The 27100-nt window shown below is 60.5% G+C and overlaps 1 protein-coding gene across 1 annotated transcript; it reads right to left on the bottom strand.

Annotated features, from left to right (window-relative positions):
* Nucleotides 1-2612: 2612 nt before the first annotated feature.
* MAP2K2 (mitogen-activated protein kinase kinase 2) lies at nt 2613-22944 on the bottom strand. The gene is made up of 11 exons (XM_044254550.1): nt 22575-22944; nt 18941-19151; nt 14773-14919; nt 10731-10808; nt 10038-10089; nt 9827-9951; nt 9017-9230; nt 7105-7169; nt 5715-5776; nt 4575-4620; nt 2613-3033 (listed from the first exon to the last, which is right to left on the bottom strand). The coding sequence occupies exons 1-11, from the start codon at nt 22664-22666 to the stop codon at nt 2923-2925; spliced, it is 1203 nt and encodes a 400-aa protein (XP_044110485.1). The 5' UTR covers nt 22667-22944; the 3' UTR covers nt 2613-2922.
* Nucleotides 22945-27100: the final 4156 nt, after the last annotated feature.

Genomic DNA, 27100 nt, shown 5'->3' with positions numbered 1-27100 from the left:
CGCCTGGAGCACGCGGCTCTTGACCTCCCAAGCTCGAGCCCCACGCGGAGCTTAAACACACACCGAGTGGGGGAGAGGGGGTGACTCACAGACACCAGGGTCACCTGGGCTGTACCCAACCCCTGGGGATCTACTCTGATGTCTAGTGTGTACAGAGTCCCCCCACCCCACCGTGGCCACGGGGAATCCTTCTCTGCGGGGCCACCCAGGGTGCGGTGGGGGCTGAGCAGCGCCCCTGGTCCCCGTCCACCGCAGGCCAGGAGCCCCCAGCGTGACCACCCCAGATGTCCTGGACATGGCCCTGCGTCCCCAGGTAAGACCCAGCGGGCGGACAGCTCGAGCCGACACAGCGGAGCAGAGCTGGGCCTATGCCGTGCAGTTCTAGCCACGCGTGGCCCCTGGGCCCCGAGATGTGACCACGCCGGCCTGAGGGGTGCTGGGAGGGCAAAAAACATGCCAGATTCCAAAGGCTCCGTGGAAGAAGAAACACAAGAACCTAAAAGACCACACTGCTCATCTCTCGTGTCGGTTACAAAATAAAAGCGGTAATTTGCTGCTACTGGGGCGAATAAAACCTACCATCAGGTTACGTTCCCCGGCCTGTCCCCGGCCTAGACGCGGCTGCCGGGGCATCAGGCTGGGGCTGGCACGGCGTGCCACGACCTTGCCGGGTCTCAGGCCTGTGCCCTGCGGAAAGGGAGCGCGGGCCCGTGCAGTGCAGGTAGGCTTTCCTGGGAGGGCCAGGGGCCCCAGCGGGCCGTCCGGGTCCTCTCAGGACTCCGCGGCACAAACGGTGCCGAAGGGACAGAGCCCGCCCTCGGGGGACGCAGGGAGCAGGATGAGGAAGGCGGGCGCGGACGGACGAGAACAGTTCGCTGCACAAGACTGCGGAGCTCTGACACCTTTGCTGTTGGTTGTTTGGACAGAGGGCAGGCAGAGGGGGTGCCCCGGGTCACGGGTGTGTCTGCAGGGGCCCCCGAACGTGGAGGTGGGGGGCTCCCTTGGGGCTCCCGTACTTGATGGTGTCGAGATTCTTCTAGAAGAGCCAAGAAACCTCAACGTGGCTGCACAAAACGCTCCCTCTCTCCCAAGGGCCACCTTGTGTCCCGACCCCCAGGTCAGGAGACACCAAAGCCACCAGCTCCTACAGGACTTCCAAGGAGCCTTGCCCTCTCGCCGAGGAGCCCCCGCCATCAGGTCTGGCCGGCGGAGAGCCCGGAGTGTGCAGTGGGGAGGAGGCCCCGGAGGCGCTGGTCTAGGTCCCCGAGGCTCTCGTGAGCCCCTGGCTTCCCAGAAGCCTGGTCTGGGGCAGACATGGAAGAGAAGGACCCACTTCTCTGCAGTCCAGCCTGTGGCAGCGCAGAGCGGAAGCCTTGGGGCGGCACCCGACCTCCCTGGGGTCCTGAGCCTGGAGACATCCTGCTCCGGAATTGGCCTCCCCACGGATTCCCGATCCTCCCCGAGCCCTCAGGACGCAGCCACCGTGGTCTCTTACCCCTTGAAAATGGCAGCCGCTTGTTGGAGGCTCAGCGGCTGCGGCTAGGCGTGGGTGGGAGAGGCCCCAAGGTGTGGCCCATCCTGGTGGCCCGCGCTGGACCCCACCGCCCAGACGCTGACCCACCTTCCCGGCCCCACAGAGGGACAGCGGCGGACTTCCAGGACCTTCCTTATTCTCCTCTCAACCAGGAGAGACTTTGGGGACTAGCGTGGTGAAACCTGCGACGCTGGCACAGGAGCCGGCAACTTGTCTCTTCTTTGGGGTCCGCAGGAAACAAGGCAGGAGACTAGAAGGGCGGCCTCCAGAAACAGAGGGCTGGCCGCCGGCCATGTCCCGCAGAGCAGCTGGGCCCCGTGACCTGCCACGGCGTCCAGGGGGAGGCTCCCCCGTCTTCAGAGGGGGCCCTGCTTTCCAGCCGCAGTGGCCCAGCCCTGGGTCCTGGGCCATGTGTACAACGCGACGGACAGAGGAACTGGGACCACCACACCCTCACCGTTTCCCTGCCTGGCAACTGTGGCTGACCTGCTGGAGGGCCTGAGGGACGCGCCCTGGGCGAGCAGAGGGGACACAAAGAGCCACGGCCTGCAAGCGCGGGACGGCGCAGGCTCACCGGCGGGTCTGCGGGGCTTCCCGACCACGCCTGGAAGCCCGCTGCTTCCCTTCTGCCAAGTGTCAGCTCAGCACCTGCACTGAGGGCCGGGAGGGCGGCCCCTGCAGCACAGGAGGTGGTGAGCAGGTGCCTCCTAGGGGCACGTCACAGGCGGGTCAGTGGCGAGACAAGACGGAGCAGGGAGCGGAACCCATGGCCAGCAATGGGCGCTGGGACCCACCTCCAGGGGCGGGCGCCGGCGAGGGGAGCGACAGAGGAGTGCGGGGCTGTGGCAGCTCCTTCTCTGGTGAAAGACAGACACCGAGGTCTAGAGGGTCCCCCTTGACGCTGCATCCCTTGGAAACAGAGCGAAGCCAGTTCCCGGTGCCTCCCCTACCCCATGACGCTGCCCCCAGGTGGGCAGGGGGCTCACGGGGAGCTCTCCGGGCCTGGGGCTAAGCCAGAGGCTCATCCGCACCCCCGTCCCCCGTCCCCCCGCAACAAACGAACAAGGAGTACACTGGGCACGGTTTGCGTTTTCTTTCCCTGTTTTGTTTTAACCCTAAGAAGCAGGTCTGAGAAGACCCCGCGAGCAGCGTCACCCGTCACCCTTCCCGGGGACCGGAGGCCACACCGGCTGGGACAGGCGGGAGCAAGGCTCAGTGTCCCCACGGCGTGTGCGGGCGGCTCCACGGACGGCGGAGGCAGAGGCGGGCCGGGCCGGGGAGGGGAGGCGCTGGCCTGGCCCGGCCTGAGCGGGAGGGGCGGGGCGCGGGTGGGACGGCGGGCAGGTCACCCGCAGGACCCCGGCGGGCAGGTCACCCGCAGGACCCCGTCACACGGCCGTGCGCGTGGGTGTGCTGGGCTGCTTCAGCCGCAGCGTTTTACACAACCAGCCGGCAAAATCCACTTCTTCCACCTCGGAGCGCTTGATGAAGGCGTGGCTCTGGAGGGAGGAGAGGCGCGTCAGGAAGGCCACGGCCGGCCCACTGCAGCTCACGGGGTGGCAGGTGAGGTGGGCTCGTCAGCCCCGGTCACGGCCCAGCACGGCCCATGTGGGGCCAGTCACGCTCTGAGGGGGACGGCACTGCCCCCGGCCCCTCGACGCCCAGAGCACCCCCATCGTGAGGCCCGCAAGGTGCCCAGACACCACCCGCTGTCCCCCACGGTCGCCCCCGGGAGAGAACACCGGATCTGGAACGGGAGAAGCGTCTGCGAGGACAGTAAGTCCCCAACACGTTCTGTCTGTTCCGGCAGCCACGGGCCAGGAGAGCCTCCCAAGGCCCTGACATTGGGCTCCCGGGGCTGAACAGAACTCAGCCTTCTGTTTCGTTTCCAGAACTGTGAGAGCCACGTGGGGCCGGCGGCAGCTGCACAGGACGGGACACTGGCAGCTCCCTCCTGAAGGCTGGGGGGCGTGAGCAAGGCTGTCCCCAAGGGCGTGCAGGGCAGGGGTGGCCATGGGGGCTTGGGGGGCACGGGAGGGGTGCAGGCCTCCACGAGACGCCCACCTGGGTGGCAGGACTCCCACGGTCTGGGTCAGTAGGCCCCACGGGAAGTGGTTTAAGTTGGGGCAGAAAGACTGGGGTTCCCCATGGGGTCCTCAACACTGAGGAGCTCGTCTAGATCACTTATCTGTACACATATTGGTGGCGTCACACGTGCCTATAACACGTATAACTGGAACTCTCTGCTGGCACCGGGGCACACAGACCCTTCCCACATGGTGCCCTCGGTGGTGCCCATGACTAGGAAACACTGGCTGTCACCGAAACTAACAGAGAAGGCAAGACTGGATAAGGTGCCTGGGGACGCCTCACAGGAGGTGCCAAAGCAGAGACCCCAGGATGGGGACAAGCCAGCCGAGAGGGCCACAGGATGTGTCCCCCGGGGAATAGGACTGTCCTGTGCAAAGGCCCTGAGGTGGAGACTGTGAAGGAGGCAGGAAGGCCGAGACTCCCTTCCTGGAAAGGCTGCGTCCTGACACTGAGTAAAAGGCTCACGTTCTGCCGCGCCACAACGGGGGCCCAGCGCCCGGGACTCACAAGGTCTCGTGTCGTGGAGGTGGGTGAAGGGCAGGCTGCCGCAGGCGTGGCAGGGCCGTGGGGATAAGAGCAGGCAGTGGAGGGGACTGAATGCGCCAGTGGCCTCACTGCCCCGTGTCCCCTGCCCTGCTAGGGGAAGGGGAGTTTCAACGCCCACCCTGGTTCTCAAGGACATCAGATGACAACCCTGGGACTGACAGGGAGGCTGGCAACCCTGGGTCTCCCCAGCCTATGGGGCCCACCAGCCCCAGGAACACCCCTGACCACGCCTCCAGGAGCCAAGAGCGCCATAGCCGCTCTAGACCCGCCCACTAGTGGAGCCAGGAGACCACAGACAGGGGCTCTCTGGGGGGACACGCCGTGCAGGACGGCAGAGCCGCTTGAGGGCTGCCTGGGGTCTCTCCTCTCCCCGGGGGGAGCCCGTGCCCCTGGGGCCACTTACCGTGAGCATCTTCAGATCTGCTCGCTCCGCTGGGTTCTTTATTAGGCTGGAGAGAAAGAGAGAGAACGGGGGAGACGACGCAGGGCAGTTAGCCAGCGGCCATGGGACCCCACATTCTGAACCAGGACAGGTCAGCCCCATCCCTGCGCCTGGCCCAGCTGATGCCGATCACGACAAGGAGCAGGGGTGAAGGCAGGACCCCAGGGGAGGAAAGGGCAAGGGTCTGACACCAGGACGAGAAGGAAGGGGAAAGGCTGTGGGGACTCCTAGCCACTGCTCAGTCTGAGGCCAAGCAGCAACAGCAAATAAACCCCCCTGATCTGGGAATCTGAATGCCAAAATGGAACTTTTTCCTTCAAAAAAGCAGAACTGCTCCTAAAGACAGTTGCTCAAACCAGCCCGAAGTCAAACGGTGGCTGTTCACCAAAAAAAAAACGCAAGGTGTAGAAAAACATTTACACACACCGCTGGTTGGTGTGACAGTGTGCTCGCCGGTGGTCGTGCAAAGGGCCAGTGGTCCCTTCACCACTGGGAGTGGGTTTGCTACCATGTGGGATGCAGTCCCCAGGCAGCAATGAGGCCGGCAGACTCCACCCGCCCTGACCTGGAGGACTGCCCTCAAGGTGAGGGGGTGGCCCCAGGCCCCCTTCCTACGCCAGAGCCTGCTCGCCCCAGGCCCATGCTGACGCACTGCGAACAGCTGGCCACTTGCCAGAACCCGACTTGGAAGGCTTGTTTGGAAGCTAGTGGGTTACAGGGCTCGAGGAATTAGGAAACCGGGAGGCCTGCTGGCGGAAAGCAGGCGGGAATGGCGTCATTTCCAAAGAGCCTGAAATCCTGGTTTGTTCTGGGCTTTGGAGACAGGATGGGGACAGCAGATGGACACCACGACGCAGCAGTCTTGGAAAGGGAACCTATCTGGGTTCTCAGGTGAGCTGCAGGTGCCCCCGGATGCCACCGCCCACGGGCAGTCCTGCCGTTGATCCAGGAAGGGGGACCTGGCCCAGGACCAGGAAGGAAGTGTAGACCTGGCCGGGGCCGGGGTGTGGGAGCTGTCCCGGGAGGCAGGCGGGGCCTCTGGTGGCATCGCATCCTGCCCTGGCCCGCCCCAAGACCGTGCTGGGGGTGGTGGCACCTTACCATTTATTTACAAACTCCTGGAAATCCTGGGTGAAGACGCCACTGGGGAGCTTGGGAGGCGGCTGTAGGAGAGAGCAGAGAGGTGGCGGTTGGATGCTTGAAGAAGGTTCCAGAATCTTGGGGAGAAGGTGCTTCCGGGCCTGAATCCATGAGGACAGTCCAGCACTTTTGGGGGGCCCTCAAGAGGCACCTCTCCTGGCCTTAGTCCCTTCCCCTTGCCAGAGGCGGAGGCCCCCCCAACTGACCCCTGCCTTTTGGCAGCTTCCCCACAGGACCTGTGGCCCGTCCTGCCAATTTGGTCTCAGGCTCATCTGGGGTTCTCTTTGGAAAGTTCTGGTTTTGGGATCACAGCTGGTTCTAGGGAGTAGAACAGGGCCCACCCATCTCCAGCCGGGGGTCTGCACCATTGAGGGAAGGGGTGGGGTGTGAGGCAACCGGTTCCAGAGGCCCAAGGAGCCTGGCCCCATGCGTAGGTGCTGGGGTGGGCACAGGCAGGTGCAGGGTCAGGCCCCCGTCAGGGAAGGCAGCGGGCAGACTGCCCGGTGAGACCCAAGGGGCCCCCCTCCAGGCAGGGGTGGGAGGTGGCGGCGGGCTCCTGGGAGGACGGGCTTGCTGGGCCTAGGTGTGGCTGCAGGTGCCAGGCGAGCTGTGTCACCAGAGCCGGCCTGTCCTGTTCTGTCACCACCAGCCTGCTCCAGGCCACTCACCCCGCCACCCTACGCTAAGCCAGTGCCACACGCCATCCCCTTTCTCTGCCCTGACTCCAAAGGACCCCCCGGAAGCATACTTCGGCCCAAAGGAGGCCTAGGAGAGGCAACACGGCCAGGCGGGGAGGGCGGGCTTTGGGGACAGGTCCCACTGTGTCCCTTTCCAGCCGCAGCCAGAGGAGGCTGCTCCCATCCTGCGACATCTACGACAGAAACACCCCACTACCTGCTTACACAGTGGTGAGGAAGATCTGGGGTGTCGGGCCCGCCACGCCTCCTGCCCCGAGCTTTCCCTGGGGACGGGGGTCATTTGTGACTGTGCGTGCAAGGACTCCGAGATGTGTGGAAGCTCCCGGGGGTGGGGGGCAGCTTGGGCCGGGGGGCTGGGGTGTCCCGCAGTTGGACTATGGGGCTGTCTCTACTCCCCCCATCCCCACACGTGCGCGCACACATGCACACACACGGGCACGTGAGCGCCTCCTGGGAAGTGGGACTCGTGCGGCACAGCAGGAAGGCCGCGCTCCTACCCCGATGACTGGCCATCGGGAGGTCCTGCCCGTCCCGACTCCTCCCCAACCCCATCCAGTTTCCGTGTGGCACCCCTTCCTCTGGGTAGCGACTTCCTAGTCCAAAGGCTTCACCTGCCCACGTGAAGCCAAGCCAGAGGGGCCTCAGGTACGCACCTCGTTCACAATATAGTCCAGCAGCTCGAAGATGGCCATGGCCGGCCGGCTGTCTGTCCCGTGACCTGCGTGGGCCGAGACAAAACGGGTGAGGCAGGCGTCGGCCGAGTATCCTGCCCCTGACACTGGCCCAGAGCAGGGGAGGCGCCCCGGTGGGCTCCCTGCTGCTAGGCTCGCTTTCTGGGGAAAGCAGCTTCTCTCTGAGCCTCCCGTGAGTTAACGAAACAAAACAAAGCAAAATGCCAAAACGAACAGGAGCGTTTTTTGCGAAGTCACACATCTGGCACAGTGCTGCTTCCAGGCTGTGCCAAAGTCACAACCCCTGCCGCGCGGCGCCCAGGCAGGCTGTGCGGGCAGTGCTGACCAGCAGCAAGGCTGGCGGCGTGACCATGCGCGGAGCCGCGGGTGAGGGCAGCATCAGGCCCCAAGTGCTGCCCAGACCAGACGACCAGCTGGGGGTAGCTGACCCCTGACTTCCACCCAGCTGGCCAGGGCCAGGTTTGGCAGCTGGACTTTCGCCTTCTGTCCCCTGTCCTGAAACGGGCATGAGGGCCGGGGCTGGGGGAGGTGCTGGCAGGCCAAGGTGGCCTGGCACGGCCCGCCACTCCTCCCTGCTGGGACAGGGCCACAGCTGAACACCCGCGATGCCATCTGGGAGTCGGTGCGGGGAGCGACAGAGCAAGGGCCCGGGGACACAGATGGGAGCGGGGTAGGGAGGTTTCTACCCTTGGAGAAAATCAAGACACCCCAGCGGTGAGGGTCTGTCCCTAGAAAAGGAGAAGCTGGGCACAAAAATACTGTGAAAGTTGCTGTTGGGTGGCCTGTGTCCGTGAGCCGCAAAAACAATGCGGTCCACTACACTGGGACACACGGCTGTGAGCAGGAGCAAAGCTTTGACCCATGCCGTCCCGGGGACAGACCCTGAGCCCACGATGCGCAGGGAGGGAACCAGACACAGGAGGCCCCACAGGATGCGAGCTCACGCGTGTGACACGCCCAGACCAGGCCCCTCCACAGACAGGAAGGGGGCTCGTGGGGGCCGGGGGAGGAGATGCGAGTGGGTAAGGGGCTTCTTTCGGGGGTGATGGAACGTTCTGAAACTAGACGCTGTTATGCTGGCACAAGCTTGTGACGATACAGAATTCCACGAACCGTACACCTTCCACAAGTGAGGCCTGGGGAGCGTGAGGCCTAAGGGCTCCATGAAGCCGGCAGCAAACACGCCCAGAAGCACTCGACTGCACACTCCCTTGGCCTCACTCAACTCCCTTCCTGTCACTTGACTTCAAAAATGGAAATCAGAGTCCTAAGTGCTGCTTCCTAATTACGCTGCAGCCACCGTAACCCTTACTCTCCCCACCTCCAGAATGCGCCCGGGGGAGCCCCCCACCTCCCAGGGGATTGCTGCCGGCCCGCAGAGTCCCCCAAAGCCCCCTGGCCTCTTGTCCCCTCCCACGCTGTGTGTCAGGACTGAATCGGACAAGCCGCCCAAGGGAATTCTGAGCCATCGCTTTCAGGCTCTGCAAGGCCCGGCCCCAGCACAGCAGAACGTTCTCCACCGAGTCCAGGCGGCAGGCACGTAGGTGGCTCGCGGGGCAATCCTCGTGTGATGAAATGCTGGGAAACCCACCAACCAGCAGCCTGGCTGAGGAGGTCGTTTCCAGAACAACTGCCCCCCCCAACCCTCCCAGGCTGGCCACAACCTGCGCAGCTGCCTTAGACGGCAATGGCCTGGGGAACCGTCCCCAGAAGCCTCGGGACCACCCGGGACTGCTGAGCATAGTTAAGGTGACCCGGGGGACAGCTGGTGCTGAGAGGGCCCGAGCAGAGGCAGCTGCCGCCCCCGCGCAAGGCACTCCCCACGTGCGGCTCGCGGCCTGTCCCAGCCCGAAGTTCCAGAGTCAGGCCGTACCGCTGATGGGGCGTCCGGGGGGTCTCGGCCGCGGCGAGATGCTGTGAGGCTCTCCTTCTACCCCGTCCACCACGGGCCGGCCAAATATGGCCTCCAGCTCCTTGGCGTCTGGCGGGGGGATGGGGTACCTTCCGATGGACAGCTCCACCAGGGACAGCCCCATGCTCCAGATGTCCGACTGCACGGAGTAGTGCGTGCCCTGCAGCCGCTCCGGCTGTCGGCGAGAGAGCAGAGAGACGCCCCGAGGGGCGCTGGGACCTGGGAGCGCGCGTGGCGCTCCTCCTGCAGCCCCATCCGGGCCTGGGCCGCCCTCCAGAGACCCAGCAGCGGAGAGAGAGCGACTCCCGCTCCTCCCTGCCCCTGCCGCGGGACCATGACGCTCCCGGCGGCCGGGGCTGACAACGGTGCTCAACGGCGCGACCTCCGGCCCTTTTGGGAAACGGGGGCTGCCCCAGGAAAGGCAGAGGGGTGCCTCCTCCTCCACGACAGTCCCAAGACTAGCTTCTCCGAGTCTGCTCCTGAGGTCACCCAGATGCTTCCTAAGCTATCTGGGGGGGTAGACTCTCGGCCCAGAAGCTGCCCGACTGCTCTCCTGCACGGGGCTCTTCCTGTCAGCGGGAGGCACAGGGCGGCTCTTCCAGAGAGAACCCGGCATGGGCAGAGAGCCGCAGTGAAAATCGGACGGAGAAGAGAAACCAGCGGAAACGGAAGTGTACTGCGGAGAACCGCAGGCTTTGGAAAAGCTTCTGGAAAACAGAACCGCTGACAGGCCAGGGAGGATCCACCCTCCTCACGGCCCGACGGACTTACAGACATGTAGGACCGAGTTCCCACGAAGGAGTTGGCCATGGAGTCGATGAGCTGTCCGCTCACCCCAAAATCGCACAGCTTGATCTCCCCTCGGGAGTTGACGAGGATGTTGGAAGGTTTCACATCTAAGGGCAGGGCCGGGGCAGGTGAGCGGGGAGCCTGGCCTGCCCGCCGGCCCTGCCCAGCCCCCAGGCACCCCTGCCTGGCTCACCTCGGTGCATGATCTGGTGCTTTTCCCGGAGATACGCCAAACCCCGGAGAACCTGTGGGGGAGCCCCAGGCTGGGGTCAGCATCGTGGGCAGACCTAAGGGGCCCCTAGTCTGTAGACCTAAGGGCCCACGAGCTCAGGGAGGAGCCCGCGTTGAGGAGCGGGGGCAAGTGAGAAGAGCAGCACCGACGGTCATTCTGTCCCAGGTCAGCGGGCACACGCCCGGCTCACCCCCCCACCGCACGCACGGCCCACTGGTTGGGCAGGCGCTCAGCAGGGACTGGCCAGGCCCAAGGCCCAGCAGGGGGGCTGCCCTGCCCTGACGGGGATCATCTGGGGAGCGCTTCCGAGCTGAGTCTGCATGGAGGCCCTGCAGGCAGACGGCCATTTCACCAAGGGACAGTGGCACTGTGGGGTCCTATGCAGCTGGGGCCCTTGCCACTCGGGCCCTGGGCACCCCTGACACCTGAATGGGGAAGGGAAGCATCACTCCCGTTTTACAGGCCACAAGATGCCACTGGCCAGGCCCGCAGATGGGAGAGATGGGTGTGGGCTGTAGTCCCGGGCTTCCGGTGGCTGTTCTGACTCTGGCCACGTGAAGGGGGTGGGGAGAGTAAACCCGGGCAGAGCACTGGGCCAGGAGCATGCGCACAGCCCCCAGCGCTTGCCTGGTCAGAGGGGCCGGAGCCACTTACCGCAATGCTGACCTTCCCCAGGATCTCCTCAGGAATTCTCTTGGCTTCTTTCAACACCTGGTCCAGGGAACCACCGTCCTAGGGACAGCACAGAAAAAAAAAAGCCAGCCGTGCTGAGTGGGTGGCCGGGCAGGGCCTGCAGGGCAGAGGATGGTCCCGAGAGGGACACCAGAGCAGCAGGTAGGAAGGCGAAGCATTTCCCCCGTTCCCGGCAAGCTGAAGCCTGGCTTCCTCCACAGGAAACAGAGGCCAGACCACTGCCAAGTGCCACCCGCTGGCCCAGAGTGGGGCCTCCTTCAGGCCCTTGCAGCTCTGGGGCTCCAGAACGGCCCATCCAGTAAGGAAGGACAAGGGTGGCGGTACGCTCCCTCGGCGGCCTGGCCTTCCGGGAGCCCAGGCCTCTGACTCAGCTGGCCTTCCCAGGTTGCCACGGCAGCGGCGGGTGAGGCAGAAAGCCGGGCTGGCAATCGGAGCAACCACGAAGGCGCCAGAGCTCCACCGCCCGCTTCTGGGGCCTGGGTTCCAGTCCTGCCAGCCCGAGGCAGCCCCACCGCACTGGGGTCAGAGAGCTGGGAAACGAGGCCAGGAGGCACCAGGGGAGGCAACGGTGGATGGAGTCGCTCCCCTGCCTCTGGCCAATAGGTCCGGTGCTGTGCTCCCAGCACAGGTCCTGCTCAGCTCCCCACCCCAGGCCTGGCCTTAAATCCACAGGCTGCCTGACAGCAAACCTGGAGACCAAGCCCAGGCCAGGGTCCCGCTGGGCCCCCGGTACGCCAGGTGGACACGGCGGGGAGGGCCGGGGACCTGCCGTCTCCAGCACTTCTACTCCAGCCTTGCTCAGTTAGAAAGGCCAGGGGTGGGAGCTCTAGAACACCCAGCACGCTGGGAAGCTTCCACAACCAGCAAGTGACTCTGGCCTAGCTCCTGCTGGAGGGGGCGGGGTGTGCACAGGGAAAGGCCTGGCCCGGGAGAAACCCGCGGGCCCAGCCTTCCTGGGTCCGCTGCAGGACCAGCGGGAAGGCCTTCTAGGGTCAGCTCTCCCCTCCACCTCCCGACAGTGAAAGCTTACTGAAAGATGCTTTCTAAACCAGGACCCTGCTCTGCAAGACAGCTCCTTTCGCTCTGGACTTTTTCACGGAGCCGCGGCAGGTTTATAGATGAGGACGTCCGGGGAGGGCACCCCAGAGAGGCTACGGTAGGCCAGACCCCGCGCGGGGACCTCGTCAGCGGCCCTGACAGTTCGGGGAACGGACGATTCCGTCCCCTCTCTGGCTGCCGCCGCCTCACCCCATCCCCGTGTCCACCACAGACGCCTGCAGACGCGGCCCAGCGTCGGCTGGGGCAGGATCGCTTCCGGAGGAGACCCCGGTCCACGCTGAGAAGACTGTAAGTTGCTCAAGTCACGCTGACAGGAAGTGGCGCAGGAGACAGCACAACTGGGTCCCTCTGACCCCAAATGTCACACCCTGTGCGCTTTCGTTCTGCGTGTGTTCTGTGTTCCGGAAACGGTGCCTCACTAATACCGTCTTAGAAAAAAGCTCAGCGTAGGGACGGCCGGGTAGCTCCGCTGGCGCAGCGGCTCCCGGGTTCGGCCCCGGTCATGATCTCGGGTCGAGAGGTCAAGCCCCGCGTCGGGCTCTGTGCTCAGTGTGGAGCCTGCTGGAAACGCTGCCCCTTCCCCTGCTCACGCTCTCTCCCTCCCTCTCTCTCTCTCAAAGTAAAAGCAATTATAGGTAAGCGACACTCTCCTCTCCCTAAGTTTCCACTCGCCTCCCCTGAAATGTGGCTTCCAGATCCTTCTGTGTATTTGCATATGCTCCCACATGCGCTGGAAAACACAGAGTTTAAGAACTAGACGTAAGTGAGCTCCCATTATGTGTATTTTCTCCCTCGGCACGTAAGCACCGTCTCCCCTCCCTGCGGCCAAGTGGCCCGGTACCGTTCCTTACCTCTCCCCACCTCTCCCCGACCAGCGGATGTGTGATTTTCACTATTACAGAACAAGAGAGCACGTGCTTCAGACGTGACTAGATGCCCAAAAATACCAACAGGTGCCTCTGAACAGGCAGTAAGCTGCCCCCCAGATACCCACGGTCTGCAGGGTCCGTGCCCTGAGTTGTCAGTGACAGCCCCAGAAGCCAGCAGGTGCGGCCTGGAGAGTTCCCCCTCCTGTGCTGAGACTGGGCTGCTCACCCCCCCTCGGGGTCTCTGCTCGCAAGCCGGGGCTGGAATCGACTTGTCGGGAACAGGAGCCGATTCACACCCAAACCTGCACAGAGACCGAGTCTCACCCTCTGCTCCCCGCTCCAGACTCCGTGGGAAGACTGGACCCCCCACCCCCACCCCGGCCCCCGGGACAGGCACTGCCACCCCTCGGGTGCAGTGGGGGGAACCTGGTCCCAAGTCACGCCCTGGGAGGTGGGCGGTGGAGTACAAGCTGACCGCGAGCTGTCCAGCCATGTGGCACATGAGCGAGTGTGGCAGGAATGTCCCGCACACTCGGAGAGGCCCTGGGCACACGGGGCGGTTCTGTGCATGGGCCACGTGACGCGGAAACACCACGAAGGCCGGTGAGACAGCTTCCCCCTTCAGGTACGATACGACCCGGTATTTTATGACTCGTCTGTTCTTACCCCTTCCTTGCCCGCAGCGCCCCCTCCCAAAGGCTCCGGCTAACCTGCTGACAGGTCATCGGGGCTCGGCGCCGGTGCACACCTCACCCGACGGCAATGCCGGAGGGAGCCGCTGCCCTCCTCCTACGCCCGGCAGAAAAGCTCACCAAGAAAACCCAACCAGGAATATGCAGTGGGTGGGCACGACATACCCTGGGACCGCCAGCACCTCCCCCACCCCGCGTCCCAGCAGCTCCTCCTCGTGCTGCTGGGGGCAGAGCCTCACGTGGGAAACCTCTGCTTAGGTTCACCGACAACAGAAGCAGAAGGCAAGCTAGGCTGAACCGCTCCCCTTCCTCTATGAGGGCAAGAGGCACCTCTGAATTCCCACTGCGTTCAGGGAAAACAGGGAGAGAAGGCAAAGGGCGCCCCTTGGATCACAAAGGGACGCCCCGTCCTTTCTCGAGCTAGGTGCCTGTCTGCAGCGACCGCCAGGCGGGTGGCGGGTTTGACCTCCCACTCCCTCTGCCTTGGGGCGCTGCTGGACCAGGAGCCTGGGGCCAGGTAGGCGCAGAGCGGGAGGGTGGGAAGCACCTTCTCCAGGTCAGGGTCACACCACGCGGCTGCTCACTACGCTCTCCTCCGGCTGCTTGCTCAAACTCACTTCCTGCCTCCGTTACAAAACCATCAGGGAAGAGGGCGCTGTGCCTTCAAGGCGTAACCGAAGCCCCCGCGCCCGAGGTCACCGCATCCTGGTTTTGCAAGGGCCCCAAAGGGCCCGAGCCCGGACGGCCCGGCAGCACGCAGCCCCGTACCTGACGAATCAGGCTCTGCCCGGGGTCGGCAGCACTTCCTCCCAGGGCCCTCAGCTCTGACCACTTCTGCTTTCGTTATCCCCGATCCCACCCATTTCTGAGGTTCAAGACCGGCGTTTCTTAACAAGGGGGCTCATCAGAACCAACAGGGTGGTTTGAAAAAAGATCGGTTCCCGGGTTCCACCCCGGAGCTCCTGATTCCACAGACCCGAGCTGGGTGGCAAAGCCGGGTCTCACCCTGAGCAGAGCGCGCAGCTCACTGCCCTCTGCTCCAGGGCCCCTGGGCCCAGCAACTCTGCCTCCGGGACCTCATCCCACCTCTGGCCCAAGGACATTCCTTGCACTGCTGCTCCCGACAGGTGGGAACAACCTGTGTCCGCCACCCCGACGGCGTTCGATGAACTACCTGACAGGCTCTCGCCGTGGCCGGGACACGGACCGTGGGGAAAGCGACGCCGGCTGCCTGCGAGCCAGTGGGGAACGGCTTCCACTAGGTGTGCGGGCAGAGGCCAGGCTGCAAGCGGGGCGTCTTGTGCATGCAGAACCGGGGACCTAGGACACGGCCGCGAGGCACGGAACGTCCCCAGGGGACGCGCCGGCAGCGGGCGCGCTCACCATGTGCTCCATGCAGATGCTGATCTCGCCGTCGCTGTAGAAGGCCCCATAGAAGCCCACGATGTACGGGGAGTTACACTCGTGTAGCACCTGCAGCTCGCGGATGATCTGGTTCCGGATGGCCGGCTTGATCTCCAGGTGGATCAGCTGCGGGGGGAGTGAAGGGGGCTCACGACCAGGCTTCGAGGGGGCCCAGGAGGAGGCGGCTTTGGCCCCCGACCCTCAATGTGCTCACGGCAGCTTTCGACACTGTGCAATCCGCGCCAAGGCACTTACCTAGAGAACAAAAAAACACACGTCCACATACACACTCATTCGGCTGTGTTCGCACAGCAGGACTCACAGCTGCCAGAGTGCGGCAGCCACCCTACTGCTCCCCGCCAGGTGAGGAGACACACGTGACCCACACCACGCACGGGCACGCCGTTCCGCCAGGACAGGAGCGAGGCGCCCTCCGTGCTGCCCCAGGGACGGGCCCCAAGCCCACGACACTCAGGCAGGGAACCACCTGGAGGAGGCTCCTGGCTGCTCTTCCACCCGAGTTCAAGTCAGCGGAACGGGGGCTCCCCCGCGGCATCCCGACGTTCACACGGGAAGAAACCCGAGGACCGTCTGGAGAGATGCAGGCACGGCTGACAAAGCCGACCGCGACGCCCAACAGGAAAGCGTCGAAGCCGGGGCTCCACGTCCCGGCCGCTTGGAATCCCAGCTGCTCCGACCATTGCAATAGGACAACAGAACGTTATTTCCACCTGCCTGTCAGGGGCGTCTGAGCCTATCGCCAAAGGTCCCACATTTCATCGGAGCCCTGTGATAGGGAGAGGGAGCGACAAACACTTGCTCGGAGGGGACATGCGCCTGGAAGGACAAGTGGGAGTTGGCCGGACGGATGTGGTGGCCAGTGCGAGGGGTAAAATGCTGACTGAGGCCACCAAGGCAGGAAGGGGTGTGCGCCAAGCTCAGGGAGGCACACAGAATGTGTGGGGAGCAACACCTGCTCCCCAATGACTCCGGCCACCTTGAGAACATCAGAAGGTCTTTGTGGCACTTCTCGCCACTCCCTGGCAAAGCTTCATACCTCCACCTGGGGAGGCAAGCTCTGGCCATGGGTTCCAGGCCCTGTGCTCCCCCCTAGGGCTACCCCCAGTAGGACTTGGGGACGCTCTCTCCTCTGGGGGGACCGCACCTGTGACGTGATGCCAACAGGCACACACGAGATGCTGGTCTGAAAAGTTGCTGTCTACGCGGAAGGCAGGACGTCTGCTCTCAAAATCCCAGAAAGATTTGTTGAGGCCGAAGGATGAGCCCCACAGGGTGACAGAGGCCAACATCAGCCACAGAAATAAACCGGGCCTCGTGTTTAGTTGTAAACCCTCCACCTGCCGCGGCGTTACGAGAGTGCAAAGAAACAGAAATGACTCTTTTCACGTATTTTAACTCAACGCAGCAGATCAAAAAATGACTGTTTCAGGGGCGCCTGGGTGGCTCAGTGGGTTAAAGCCTCTGCCTTCAGTTCAGGTCATGATCCCGGGGTCCTGGGATCGAGCCCCACATTGGGCTCTCAGCTCAGTGAGGAGCCTGCTTCCTCCTCTCTCTGCCTGCTTGTGATCTCTGTCAAATAAAAAAAAAAAAAAAAAAAAAAGACTGTTTCAACATGCAATCCATGTAAAAAACATTCATGCAGTGGTCCCATACTGAGCCTCTGACACCTGGCGCCGGGGTTCTCTGTACGACAGCACAGCCTGGCCGCGTCTCTGGGGCTCCGTGCACACGGCTGACCAGGCCGGCCGCCACGGACACTGCAGCTCCCGGCCAAGAACTTCAGAGGAGCCACGGATGAGTGACTGAGCTGGGGAGCAAGAACTCCAGGCTTTGCACCAGAGGAAGGGGCAGACAAAGGCGGGCGGCACTGGACGGAAACCCAGAGGTCACAGGGGCCTGGAGTTGGGGCCCGGCGTGCGAAGGACGGCCACCGGAAGTCAAGATGCTTCTGGGAAAGGTGCAGGGAGGACGCAGGGGCTCGTGGGCCACTTCCACCCGGGCCTGCAGGGTGGGCCTTCCAGGTCCCCAAGGAGCCACACTGAGAGCGTATGACAAAGAGCGGGCACGGGAAGGGGCACACTTCTGAGCACACATTTCCACAGCTCCCCGGGGAAGGGAGAACTGCCCCCACTGCAGGTTCTAGAGGCTCGATCCTGTTTCCAGGGGCACGCGGCTGCCGAGCCGTCAAGCGTGCGTCAGGGCTCCCGGATCACCAAACCCATGCTCTCTCCACGCCACCAGCTGGGGTCATGCACACTCCGGGAGCTGGTGACACAGAGACGGCGCTAGCCATTCAAACCCAACCCCAAGCCCGCCCAGGAGTTTCGGCGACTTCTACTGTGGAATGGGGGTGCACACAGGAAAGAGAAGGGCATTCTGGAGGCAAGACGCTGACACTTCCCCAGGTCAGGCCCAACGGGAAAGGGCAGACCCGAGAGGGCTCACGCCCAACTCAGACGCCGACCCACCTCGGCCCGTTTCCTTGTGTGTAAAATGGAGCTTTTGCGCCCCTGAGACCAGGACAGGACACTGGCTCTGCCGCGCAGCAGCCACTCGAAGATGGCAGCCAGGACCACGACGTGGCCTCGCAGGGGCTGCAGACCCCCATCAGAGGCAAGCAAGCGCTCGGGGCCCACACAAACGCGACGCCCGAACAGGCTCCTCTGCCCGAGTTCTGGGGAGCCCAGGAGAGCACGTGCCCAACACACACCCTAATTCACCCTACGGCTCCTGGGGCCGGAGCAACGCAGAGGTCTCGCCCCCCGGGCTCGCAGAAGCATGCAGGAGTCAGAACGCAACGCGTGAGTCAAGAACACACTTTCTATCACGTGTGATTGTAAACCTCAAGACCAGTTCACTCGGGGCTTACAGAACGGCTCTCTCTGCTCTCTCCCGGCAGGTCATACTGGTTAGGAACATCCTCTGCCGATCCAAGGGGCCACAGGGATGCTGGCAACAAAGGGTCCTGCCTGGGGAGAAGCCCCACCCAGGCTGTTTATCTGGTGACCTTATGTCCTCACAAAACCCGGGATCCATACGCGGCACCTGTTGGTGCCCCCGGAGACCACTCAGCTGGCCTGGGGGCTCTCCGAGGTCCCCAATGCTGACCTGGGCCAGCACGCTGTTCGCAGGGTCCCCCCTCCCCACAAGCCGTGGAATCTCACATCTGCCTTTCTATCCCTGCTCATGGGGTGACAGCAGACCCGAGATTTCTGGGGTCTCCAGTTTGGCAAAGGCTGCCTGTGTGGAGGGGGCAGAGCCAGGTCGCAGAGGGCGGGGGTGCTCCAGGGGCAGGAGAAACAGGCCAGGGGCCAGCCAGCCAGCCCAGCGCTCCGGAGAAAGGCAGGACAGCAGGCACCACGCAGGCACGGGGTGCCTGGGTTTCTGAGCACACCAAGTAGGACCTATGGGGGAGGGGATTCCAGAAGAGGTGATTTTCCCTGCCTGAGAGAACATGCCTGTAGGAGCAGACTAATTTGTCACATAAAGTCCCCTGCTTATGTGAGCCACTATCCCCAAAGGGTCACATCCTCCTATTCTCCACCCATCCAGCTCTCAGGGAGGACTCTAGACCGCTCAGCTGGGAGCCCGGGTAAGGACGCCAGTCTAGAACAGTCCGGACGTTTCTGAGCACGGGAGTTTAAGTTCTGGAAAGCAGAAGTCAGGGACGGAAGGGAAGAGATGCTCAAGGCAGAGGGGCACTGCCGTGTGCCAGAGGCCGGCTCTCCCTGAGGACGGGGGAGGGCTGAGTGCCAAGCCCAGGGGCCCATCAGAAAGCAGAGGCCTGGGGCGCCTGGGTGGCTCAATGGGTTAAAGCCTCGGCCTTCGGCTCAGGTCATGATCTCAGGGTCCTGGGATTGAGCCCCGCATCGGACTCTCTGCTCAGCGGGGAGCCTGCTTCCCTCTCTCTCCCTGCCTCTCTGCCTTACTTGTGACCTCTGTCTGTCAAATAAATAAATAGAAATCTTAAAAAAAAAAAAAAAAAAGGAAAAGAAAAGAGAAAAAGCAGAGGCCCGCACCTTTCAAACCTACCCCTTATTTTGGGGGGGGTGGGCGGGGGCTGCCCCACCACACACCGCCGCAGGGCACAGGGATGGAGGGCCTGCCCTCACCGACCGCCCCTCACCTTTCTCGCCATGATGAGTCCGGATGGTCTGTGCTGGACCTTGGTGACCACCCCGCCGTTCCCAGCTCCCAGCTCCGAGATCCGTTCAAAGTCATCGTCCTTGAGCTCCCCGACCTTGGCCTTCTGGGTGAGGAAGGCTTCCAGTCGCTTCTTCTGCTGCTCATCCAGTTCTAGCTCTGCCAGCTTCTTCTGGAGGTCCACCAAGTTTGCTCTGCAAAGACCCAAAGGGCAAGGGCCAGTGAAGACGTGCAGGCTGCAGAAAGAGGGCTGCGCCCGGCCGGGCTCAGGGTGAGGCCGCCGAGGGCCAGGCCCCAGGTGCGCGGCCGCAAGGACATGGGGATGGACCAGACACCAGCCCCTCCTTCAGGACTGGCTCTGGCCCACTGGTGCTAGTCTCAGACCCAGGAGCTCCCGTTCCCGACACGACGACTCCAGACCGCGTGGGAAGGAGACGCGGGAACAGGGAGGGGATGGGCGGGGGGCGAGCCTCGGGTCAGGCAAGGGAAGGCTCAGGCAGACACAGAGGAGGAAACTCATTCTGAGCGGGGTCAGGGCCAAGAACAAGAACGTCGGGGCAGAAGACAGAAGTTGCAAGATGCCTGCCTTTCAAGTACACGAATGAGGGGAAACGCAGAGGGGCAGAGAGCAAACAGCGCAGACATTTCCAGGGCGCGGCCGCCCAGCCAGCAGGTTCTTAGGACGTTACTCTAAACACGAAGCATTTATGTGCACAAACGTTCCTGCAGCCGGTCCTTAAAAAACAACCAGGGGCGCCTGGTGATGCAGTCAGTTAAGTGTCTGGTTCTTGATTTTGGCTCAGGTCATGATCTCAGGTCGTGGGATCAAGCCCCACATCGGGCTCCATGCTCAGTGTGGCGTCTGCTTGGGGTTCTCTCCCTCCCCTGCGCTCTCTCAAATAAATAAATAAATCTTTAAAAAAGAAAAAAAAAAGGGAAGAAAAAAACCCAACACCCCACCATATACACCCCTTTCTTAGGTGATCTGAGGAATTTCCCAAGGAATTTTGACCAAAAGCTATTCTCACGAATGCCTTGACTTTGACCCAAATCCTGGAGTCAACAGCAGCTCCCTGTAACAGGTGGGCAGACATCAGCTCAATGCACCAAAGGGCTAACCCAGTGCTGTCCCAAAGAAATAGAATAAAGGTCATGTGGGCAATTTTTTTTTTTTTAACATGTGTACAATTAAAATTTTTCTGGCTACCTTAAAAAATATCTATCAGGTGAAATTAGTTTTACCATATTCAATTTAACCCATCAAAAATACAAAATTTCACTGGGCGCCTGGGTGGCTCAGTGGGTTAGGCCTCTGCCTTCGGCTCAGGTCATGGTCTCAGGTTCTGGGATCGAGCCCTGCATGGGCTCTCTGCTTGGCAGGGAGCCTACTTCTTCCCTCTCTCTCTGCCTGCCTCTCTGCCTACTTGTGATCTCTGTCTACCAAATAAATAAAATCTTAAAAAAAAAAAAATTTCAACATGAAATCAGTATAAACAAATTAATGAAAACTTATTTTCCTTTTTCTTTATATAAAGCCTCTGGAAATCTAGAAGGCATATTATACATCCAGCTCCCCTGAATTTGGACCTGGCACATGTCAAATCCCGGCGGTGGCCAGGGGCTGACTGGACCAGAGATGGTGGGCAGCTCAGAGAGTCTCTAAAGGTCCCTGGGTGATGATGACCGGCCACCGATTTCTGAGGGTTTTTAAGAGGCTGACCCCCAACTTGGGGGAGACCTGGCGGGGGGATTCAAGCAGGGAATGAAGGGGAGGACTGGGGCTCTCTCAGGAAACTTCCAAACCTCAGATTTGACCGTAACTAGGCTAGAATTTGGAGGCTGAGCAAAGGGGCACAGGCTGGGAACGAGATGAGGGAAGTCATCGGAGCTGCTACAGCAAGAAGCTGCTAGAAGGCAGGGGACTAGGTGCTACTTCCTGAACACACACCAGGGCTTACGAACACCACCTTGTTTCACTCTCAAGGTTTTCCTGGGAGGTGGGTATCTTGTAGTCCCAGCCCACGTAGGAGGGAACAGGCTCAGAGAGGTTCAGTAACCTGCATGTGGGTCGCAATGCAGGGAACTGGTAATGCCTGGAACCAAACCCGCGTCCATCCTCACTGCCAAGCCGTGCTATCACCGCACGGTGCTGAGCCGGGGGTGAGGGCCTACTAGGCGCTCCCTGAAAGCCTGGGTAACAGAGACCTGGATGAGGAAGGGACAGAGGAGGGAAGGCAAAGGAATGAATGCACACAACAAGCTTTTTTCCTAAAGGGCTGAAGAGGTGGCTTTTGAGGCCAGACTCTGCAAAGTTGTCTTTGCCCGGCCCTGTGATCTGAACATGCGTCCTGGTCGTCAGCGGATCCATCCACTTTACATGGACTAGCAACCCAGCTGTGGCTACAAAGAAACCCTGGAATCCCAGCGGCTGGCTTCCTCTGCAGGGGGCAGTTCTGGAAGGGGTGGAAATCAGAAGCGAGTAAAAGAAAGAGGAGAGAATGGAGAAGGCGCTCTCGGGGGAGCAGAGTAAGCAGCGGGCTTTTGAAAATAAGGACCCGGTCCCCATGCCGAGCTGCCTGCTCAGAGACAGAGAAAGAGGTCAAGCCGCACACACAGGCCTCAGACCCTCTTGCCCGGGGCACAGGGGCCGGGTCCCCTGAGTGGGGCCACACACGCTGCTCCTGGTTCTCAGGGGGTCACGCCACACCCACAGCAAACAGACCCCAGCCAGGGGCCTCTGCCACCGTCCTGCTCCTCTTTACTGTGGGGGACAGGAGTGGGGGGATCCCAGGGACGTCTATGGCCAAGGGATCACCCCCGCTTGACCTCGCAAGTGTGTGCCCCTCCCACAGTAGGATTCCCCATCTCAAGACCCCACTGTCCCAGATGCTCCTTTCTGTCCCTTCCCCCAAAGCCCTCCTCTCTGCTGCCGTGCCTGCGGCTCCATCCTTGTCCTCCTCCCTGCCAGGATCCTGCAGTTGACCTCACTGCTCAGGGGCCCCGCCTGCTCCTGTGCCCTTAGAGACCGTCAACTAGTCTTCTCCCCTAGGGGGTCCTGGCTCATCCTAGCCCTCTATGGCCCTTCTCCAGGGACCCTTCCCCCCACTCTTTGGTGTGCATGCCCCCCCAATTTCACTACTGGGGCCCCATACCCCATCTTCTTCCTCAGGGACCTCCCCCTGGCTTCATTCTCCACTCAGACTCCTCCCCACCGTCCTCCGGGCAGGAGCCCTCCCTCAACTCCATTTCCCTCCTCCAGACCTCCCACCCCGTCCTCTTCTCCCAGAGACCCTCTCCCCAGAACACACGACAGGGACCCCCTCTCCTGACTCAATCCTCGGGGTCCCGCACCCCGTCCTCTCCACTCAGGGACCCCCCGCCCCAGCCTTACTAACCAGGACCCCCCCACCCCTCAACCTCACTGCCGAGAGCGCGGCACCCCATCCTCTTCGCCGAGGGCCCCGCTGCCCCGACCTCACTACTCAGGGCCCGCACCCCACCCTCTCCACTCAGGGAACGCCCGGCCCACCTTTTCCTCTCAGGTCCCCCCACCTACCCACCTCACTGCTCAGGGACCCCCGCCCCTTCCTCACCCCGGCCAAGCCCGGCCTACTCACTCGGAGGCGCCCTCGCTGGTGGGGGACGGGCCCTCGGCGATGGCGGGGTTGATAGTGAGCGCCGGCAGCACCGGCTTCCTCCGGGCCAGCATCGGGGCTCCGCGGGCCGGCGGCGGCGGCACCTCTAACCGGGGCCCATAGGGGGCGGGCCGGGAGCGGGCGGCGCCAACGCGAGCCCGGGGCTGCGGCCGCGGCCTAGGCGGGCGCCGGGGCGGCGAGTGAGGGCGTCGCTGCGGACCCGGACCGAGGGGCGCCGACAGACACCGGGGCTGAGGCCAAGAAGCCGCCGCCGCCGCCGCAGAGGAGGCCCTTCCGAAGCTGACGCTGCAGCCAGAGCCCGGGAAGCCGAGGGCAGGGAGGGGGAGCGGCGAAATTGCGCGCCGGCCTCTCGCGAGAGCCAGAGCCGGGAGCCGCGAGGCCCCGCCCCTGACCGCGGCGCGTGCGCACCAGCCGGAGGCCGCCTTCCTGTGGTGGGGCGGGGGAAAGGGGCGGAGACCTACCGAGACGCCTCCAGGAGCGTGCACCCTTGCTCGCTTCCTTCAGCTGGTTTGCGCATGCGCCTGAAGCTCTGGGCGGAGGCGCAAAGGAGGCGGAGCCGGCGGGAGGAGCCTTGGGAGCTGATGAGGGTGGGCAGGTTCGCGGGTTCGAGGCCAGACCCCGTGAGCCCCGTGGGTGCCGGCTGGGGCTGCATGAGCCACTAAAATCCCCCAAATCTGTGGGAGACCACTCAGAGTCCATTGCAGTCTTTTTGTCGTTTATGGACACAGTCCCCGGAACGAAAGCTCATTTCCAAACTTTGTTTTTAAGTCGTCTGAAATATATATGGCATAAAATTTACCACTTAATGTTCTGAGTGCACAGCTCGGTGGCATGAAGCTCACTCGTCCTGCGACCACCCCACCGTCCGTCTCCGGAACCTCCGGAATCTCCCCAAACGGAGGCTCTGTCCCCGCCAAGCACGGACTCCCCAGCCCCGGCCCCAGCCCCGGCTACCACCAGGCTCCTCTCTGCCTGGGTCGACGGGACTCCTCGGGGGACCTCAGATAATTGGAGTCATATTGTTTAAAGATTTTATTTATTTATTTGACAGACAGATCACAAGTAGGTAGAGAGGCAGGCAGAGAGAGGGGGAAGCTGCTGAGCAGAGAGCCCGATGCGGGGCTCGATCCCAGGACCCTGAGATCATGACCTGAGCGGAAGGCAGAGGCTTAACCCACTGAGCCACCCAGGTGCCCTTCAGTCATTCTTTTGAAAGTTGGGTTGCCTAACTCTTTACGTAACAGATACTGTGCTGGGCACCAGAAATACAATGCTTAAAAAGTAGATGCATGATAAATATATGCATAATTGCAAAATGTAACAGTGATCCAAAGTGCCATGTAACTATGGTTCTCCCCGATTAAACTGGTATGCATGCCTACTTCTCCATCTCTAGAAGATGAGCCTTTTTGGTTTTTCCTCCCACTGCTCCCACCCACTCCCGGAAAGTTAGGGAGAAGGCTTATCTGCCTTCAAGTAATGCCACGACCTTCCCCAGCTCTGGGTGTTTTTCTACCTTCCCTCTGTTCCGTAAAGTGATCTCTCCATCACTATTTTATTTTAGGCTCCACATACATAGAGTCTTTTTATGGAGCTGTAACATCCATATAATAAACCCACAGGGGGCGCCTGGGTGACTCAGTGGGTTAAAGCCTCTGCCTTTGGCTCAGGTCATGATCTCAGGGTCGTAGGATTGAACCCCGCATCAGGCCCTCTGCTCAGCGGGGAGCCTGCTTCCCCCTCTCTCTCTGTCTGCCTCTCTGCCTACTTGTGATTTCTATCTGTCAAATAAATAAATAAAATATTTAAAGGAATCATTAATAAACCCACAGTTCATGGCTATTCCATTCCTTGAGCTTTGACAATTGTATATGCCCATGTAAGCACACCCATGTACCAAACAAGATGCAGAGTCCGTCCATCACCCCAGAAAGTGTCCTCCGTACCCTTTTCAGTAAATTACCCTCACTCCTGTCAGCGGTGGTGTGCTAGTAAATGTTTAACAATGTTTTTTCTTCTTAAGATTTTATTTATTCATTTGACACAGACAGAGATCACAAGTAGGTAGAGAGGCAGGCAGGAGTGGGGGGGGGAGCACTGAGCAGAGAACCTGATGTGGGGCTCGATCCCAGGACCCCCGGGATCATGACCTGAACTGAAGGCAGAGGCTTCAACCCACTGAGCCACCCAGGCGCCCCTAATAATGGGTTTGGAAATGAGAGATGGATTGTCAGAGAGATGAAAAAGAGAGAGACAGGGAGGGAGGGGGAGAGAGAGAGAGAGACAGGCTGATTTGGAAAGAATGGTAGCAACTCGCGCCAGGGGACAGGACAGGCCGCTGCACACCACTACCCTATAGACAGCCTAGAGTCTGATTTCTATCCCCATAGATTAGTTCTCTGTGTTCTAGAACTTTATGGAAATGCACAGTATGTACTCTTTGGCATCTGACTTCTTTGGCCCTGCACGATGCTTTGCCATTCATCCACCTGGTTGCATCTAACCATGGTGGGCTCTGTTTCCTCGCTCCGGGGTATATGTCCTCTGGGGATGGCCCTTTCCTCTTCACGAAGAGGATGAAGCGATCACATCTTTTCTAATGTTCAGAATTTTTGGTTTCCACTCGTTCAGACTTGAGGGCTAGGCCACCAAGCCCCCTTTTCCATAAACATAAATTCTGGATTCTGCCAGTGGCCTCTAGCCCCCTTCTTCTGGAATTTCTGATATACCCTGCCTGTTTCTGGCTTTTAGCTCTTGTCTTCCAACCCGCCATAGTGCTCTTGCATTATGTCCTTCCCACTAGTGATGACCGTTCTGAGGGCAAAGAGGTTCTTGGGTCCGTGTCTTTCTCCCCCAGCCCTGCTCCTTGGAGATAACTAAAGCTTCCTACATATATGCTGTTTGAAGGAATGTAATGGCTGTCGCTGACCGGAGAGGGACAAGGTTCCTGCTAGTCACGTGGTTCTCAGCACTTGATAGAGAACAATTTATTGTTGAGATAACAGTGTGGATTCGTGCCCTCTACCCTCTTCCCTATCTCTGCTAGCAAGCACATTCTGCTCAGAAGCCTCTCCCTGCTACCAATCTCTGCAGTTATCATTGATTCTAATCACAGCTGTCTTCGAACTTCTGTTCCCTGGTTCCAGAAACTTGGGTGTCTCCTGAATCTGCCCCCAGCCCAGGAAATAAATTTCTAAAAGCTTTGTTGATAGATTCAATCCAACGTGACATTTATCTCGTATTTATGCACAATCCCATATTAATAATGCATGTGTACACTCTTCTATCTCGAAATGCACCCTGAACGCTATCTTTCTCATCTGTACAACGGATTAACAAAAATAATGTGGACAGGACCCATTTGGAAAGCAGTTTAGTACCATCTAGAACACATACAACCCAGCAATTCTACTCTTCCACATCTAACCTAGGAAACTCCTGGCTTGTATAACCAGGAGCCAGAACCACAAACGCTCTCAATGGCAGGAATTTGGAAACTACACAAGAAAAAAATCAATGGAAAAAATATGATCTAGAATAGTCCCACAAAGAGATACTAAGCATCAGAAAACTCACAAATTAAGCAACATTAAAAAATGCCTTGGCAGGGACGCCTGGGTGGCGCAGTTGGTTGAACGACTGCCTCCGGCTCAGGGCGTGATCCTGGAGTCCCAGGATCGAGTCCCACATCAGGCTCCCAGCTCCATGGGGAGTCTGCTTCGCTCTCTGACCTTCTCCTCGCTCATTCTCTCTCTCACTGTCTCTCTCTCTCAAATAAATAAAATAAAATCTTTAAAAAAAAATGCCTTGGCAATATGGGGTGCCCACTGGCTCACTCAGTAGAACAGGCAACTCTCGATCTCAAGGTCATGAGTTTGAGTCTCGCATTGAGCATAGAAGCTTACTTAAAAAATACAAGCCTTAAAAATATAGAATTACAGAATATGTCTTTATGATCAAAACCCCAGTAAGGTACTGCTACTAGTGCATACCATTAGAATGGCTAAAGTAAAAAAATTGACAATACCAAGTGCTGTCAAGGATACAGAGCAACTTGGACTGACACTTTGCTGGTGGGAATGCGAAAATGGTACAGCTTCTCTGGAAAAATGGCTTAGTGGTTTCTTAGAAAGGTAAATAAACATTTCCTCTACAACCTAGCAATCCCATTCCTGGGTTGTTTACCCAAGAGAAATGAACTCTCAGGCACACCCCAGATCTGAACATGATTCTTCAAAAAAGCGTGATGCGTAACAGACCAAAAACTGGAAACAACCCAAGTGTTCTTCAATGGATGAATTGATAAACAAATCCTGAATTGAATGAGTAAAAAAAAAAATGGATTAATTGCACATGGGAATACTACTCAGTAATGGAAAGGAATGAACTGAGTACATACATGAATTTAAGGCAGTTCAAGGGCAGTATGCTGACAAGAGGAAGGTAATCACAAAAAGTTACATGATGCAGGATTCCATGTATGTGAG

Source organism: Neovison vison, chromosome 6, assembly GCF_020171115.1.
Source record: "Neovison vison isolate M4711 chromosome 6, ASM_NN_V1, whole genome shotgun sequence".
Taxonomy (NCBI): domain Eukaryota; kingdom Metazoa; phylum Chordata; class Mammalia; order Carnivora; family Mustelidae; genus Neogale; species Neogale vison.
Note: the sequence above shows the minus strand (reverse complement) of the source record. Positions and strands in the feature narration are given on the sequence as shown.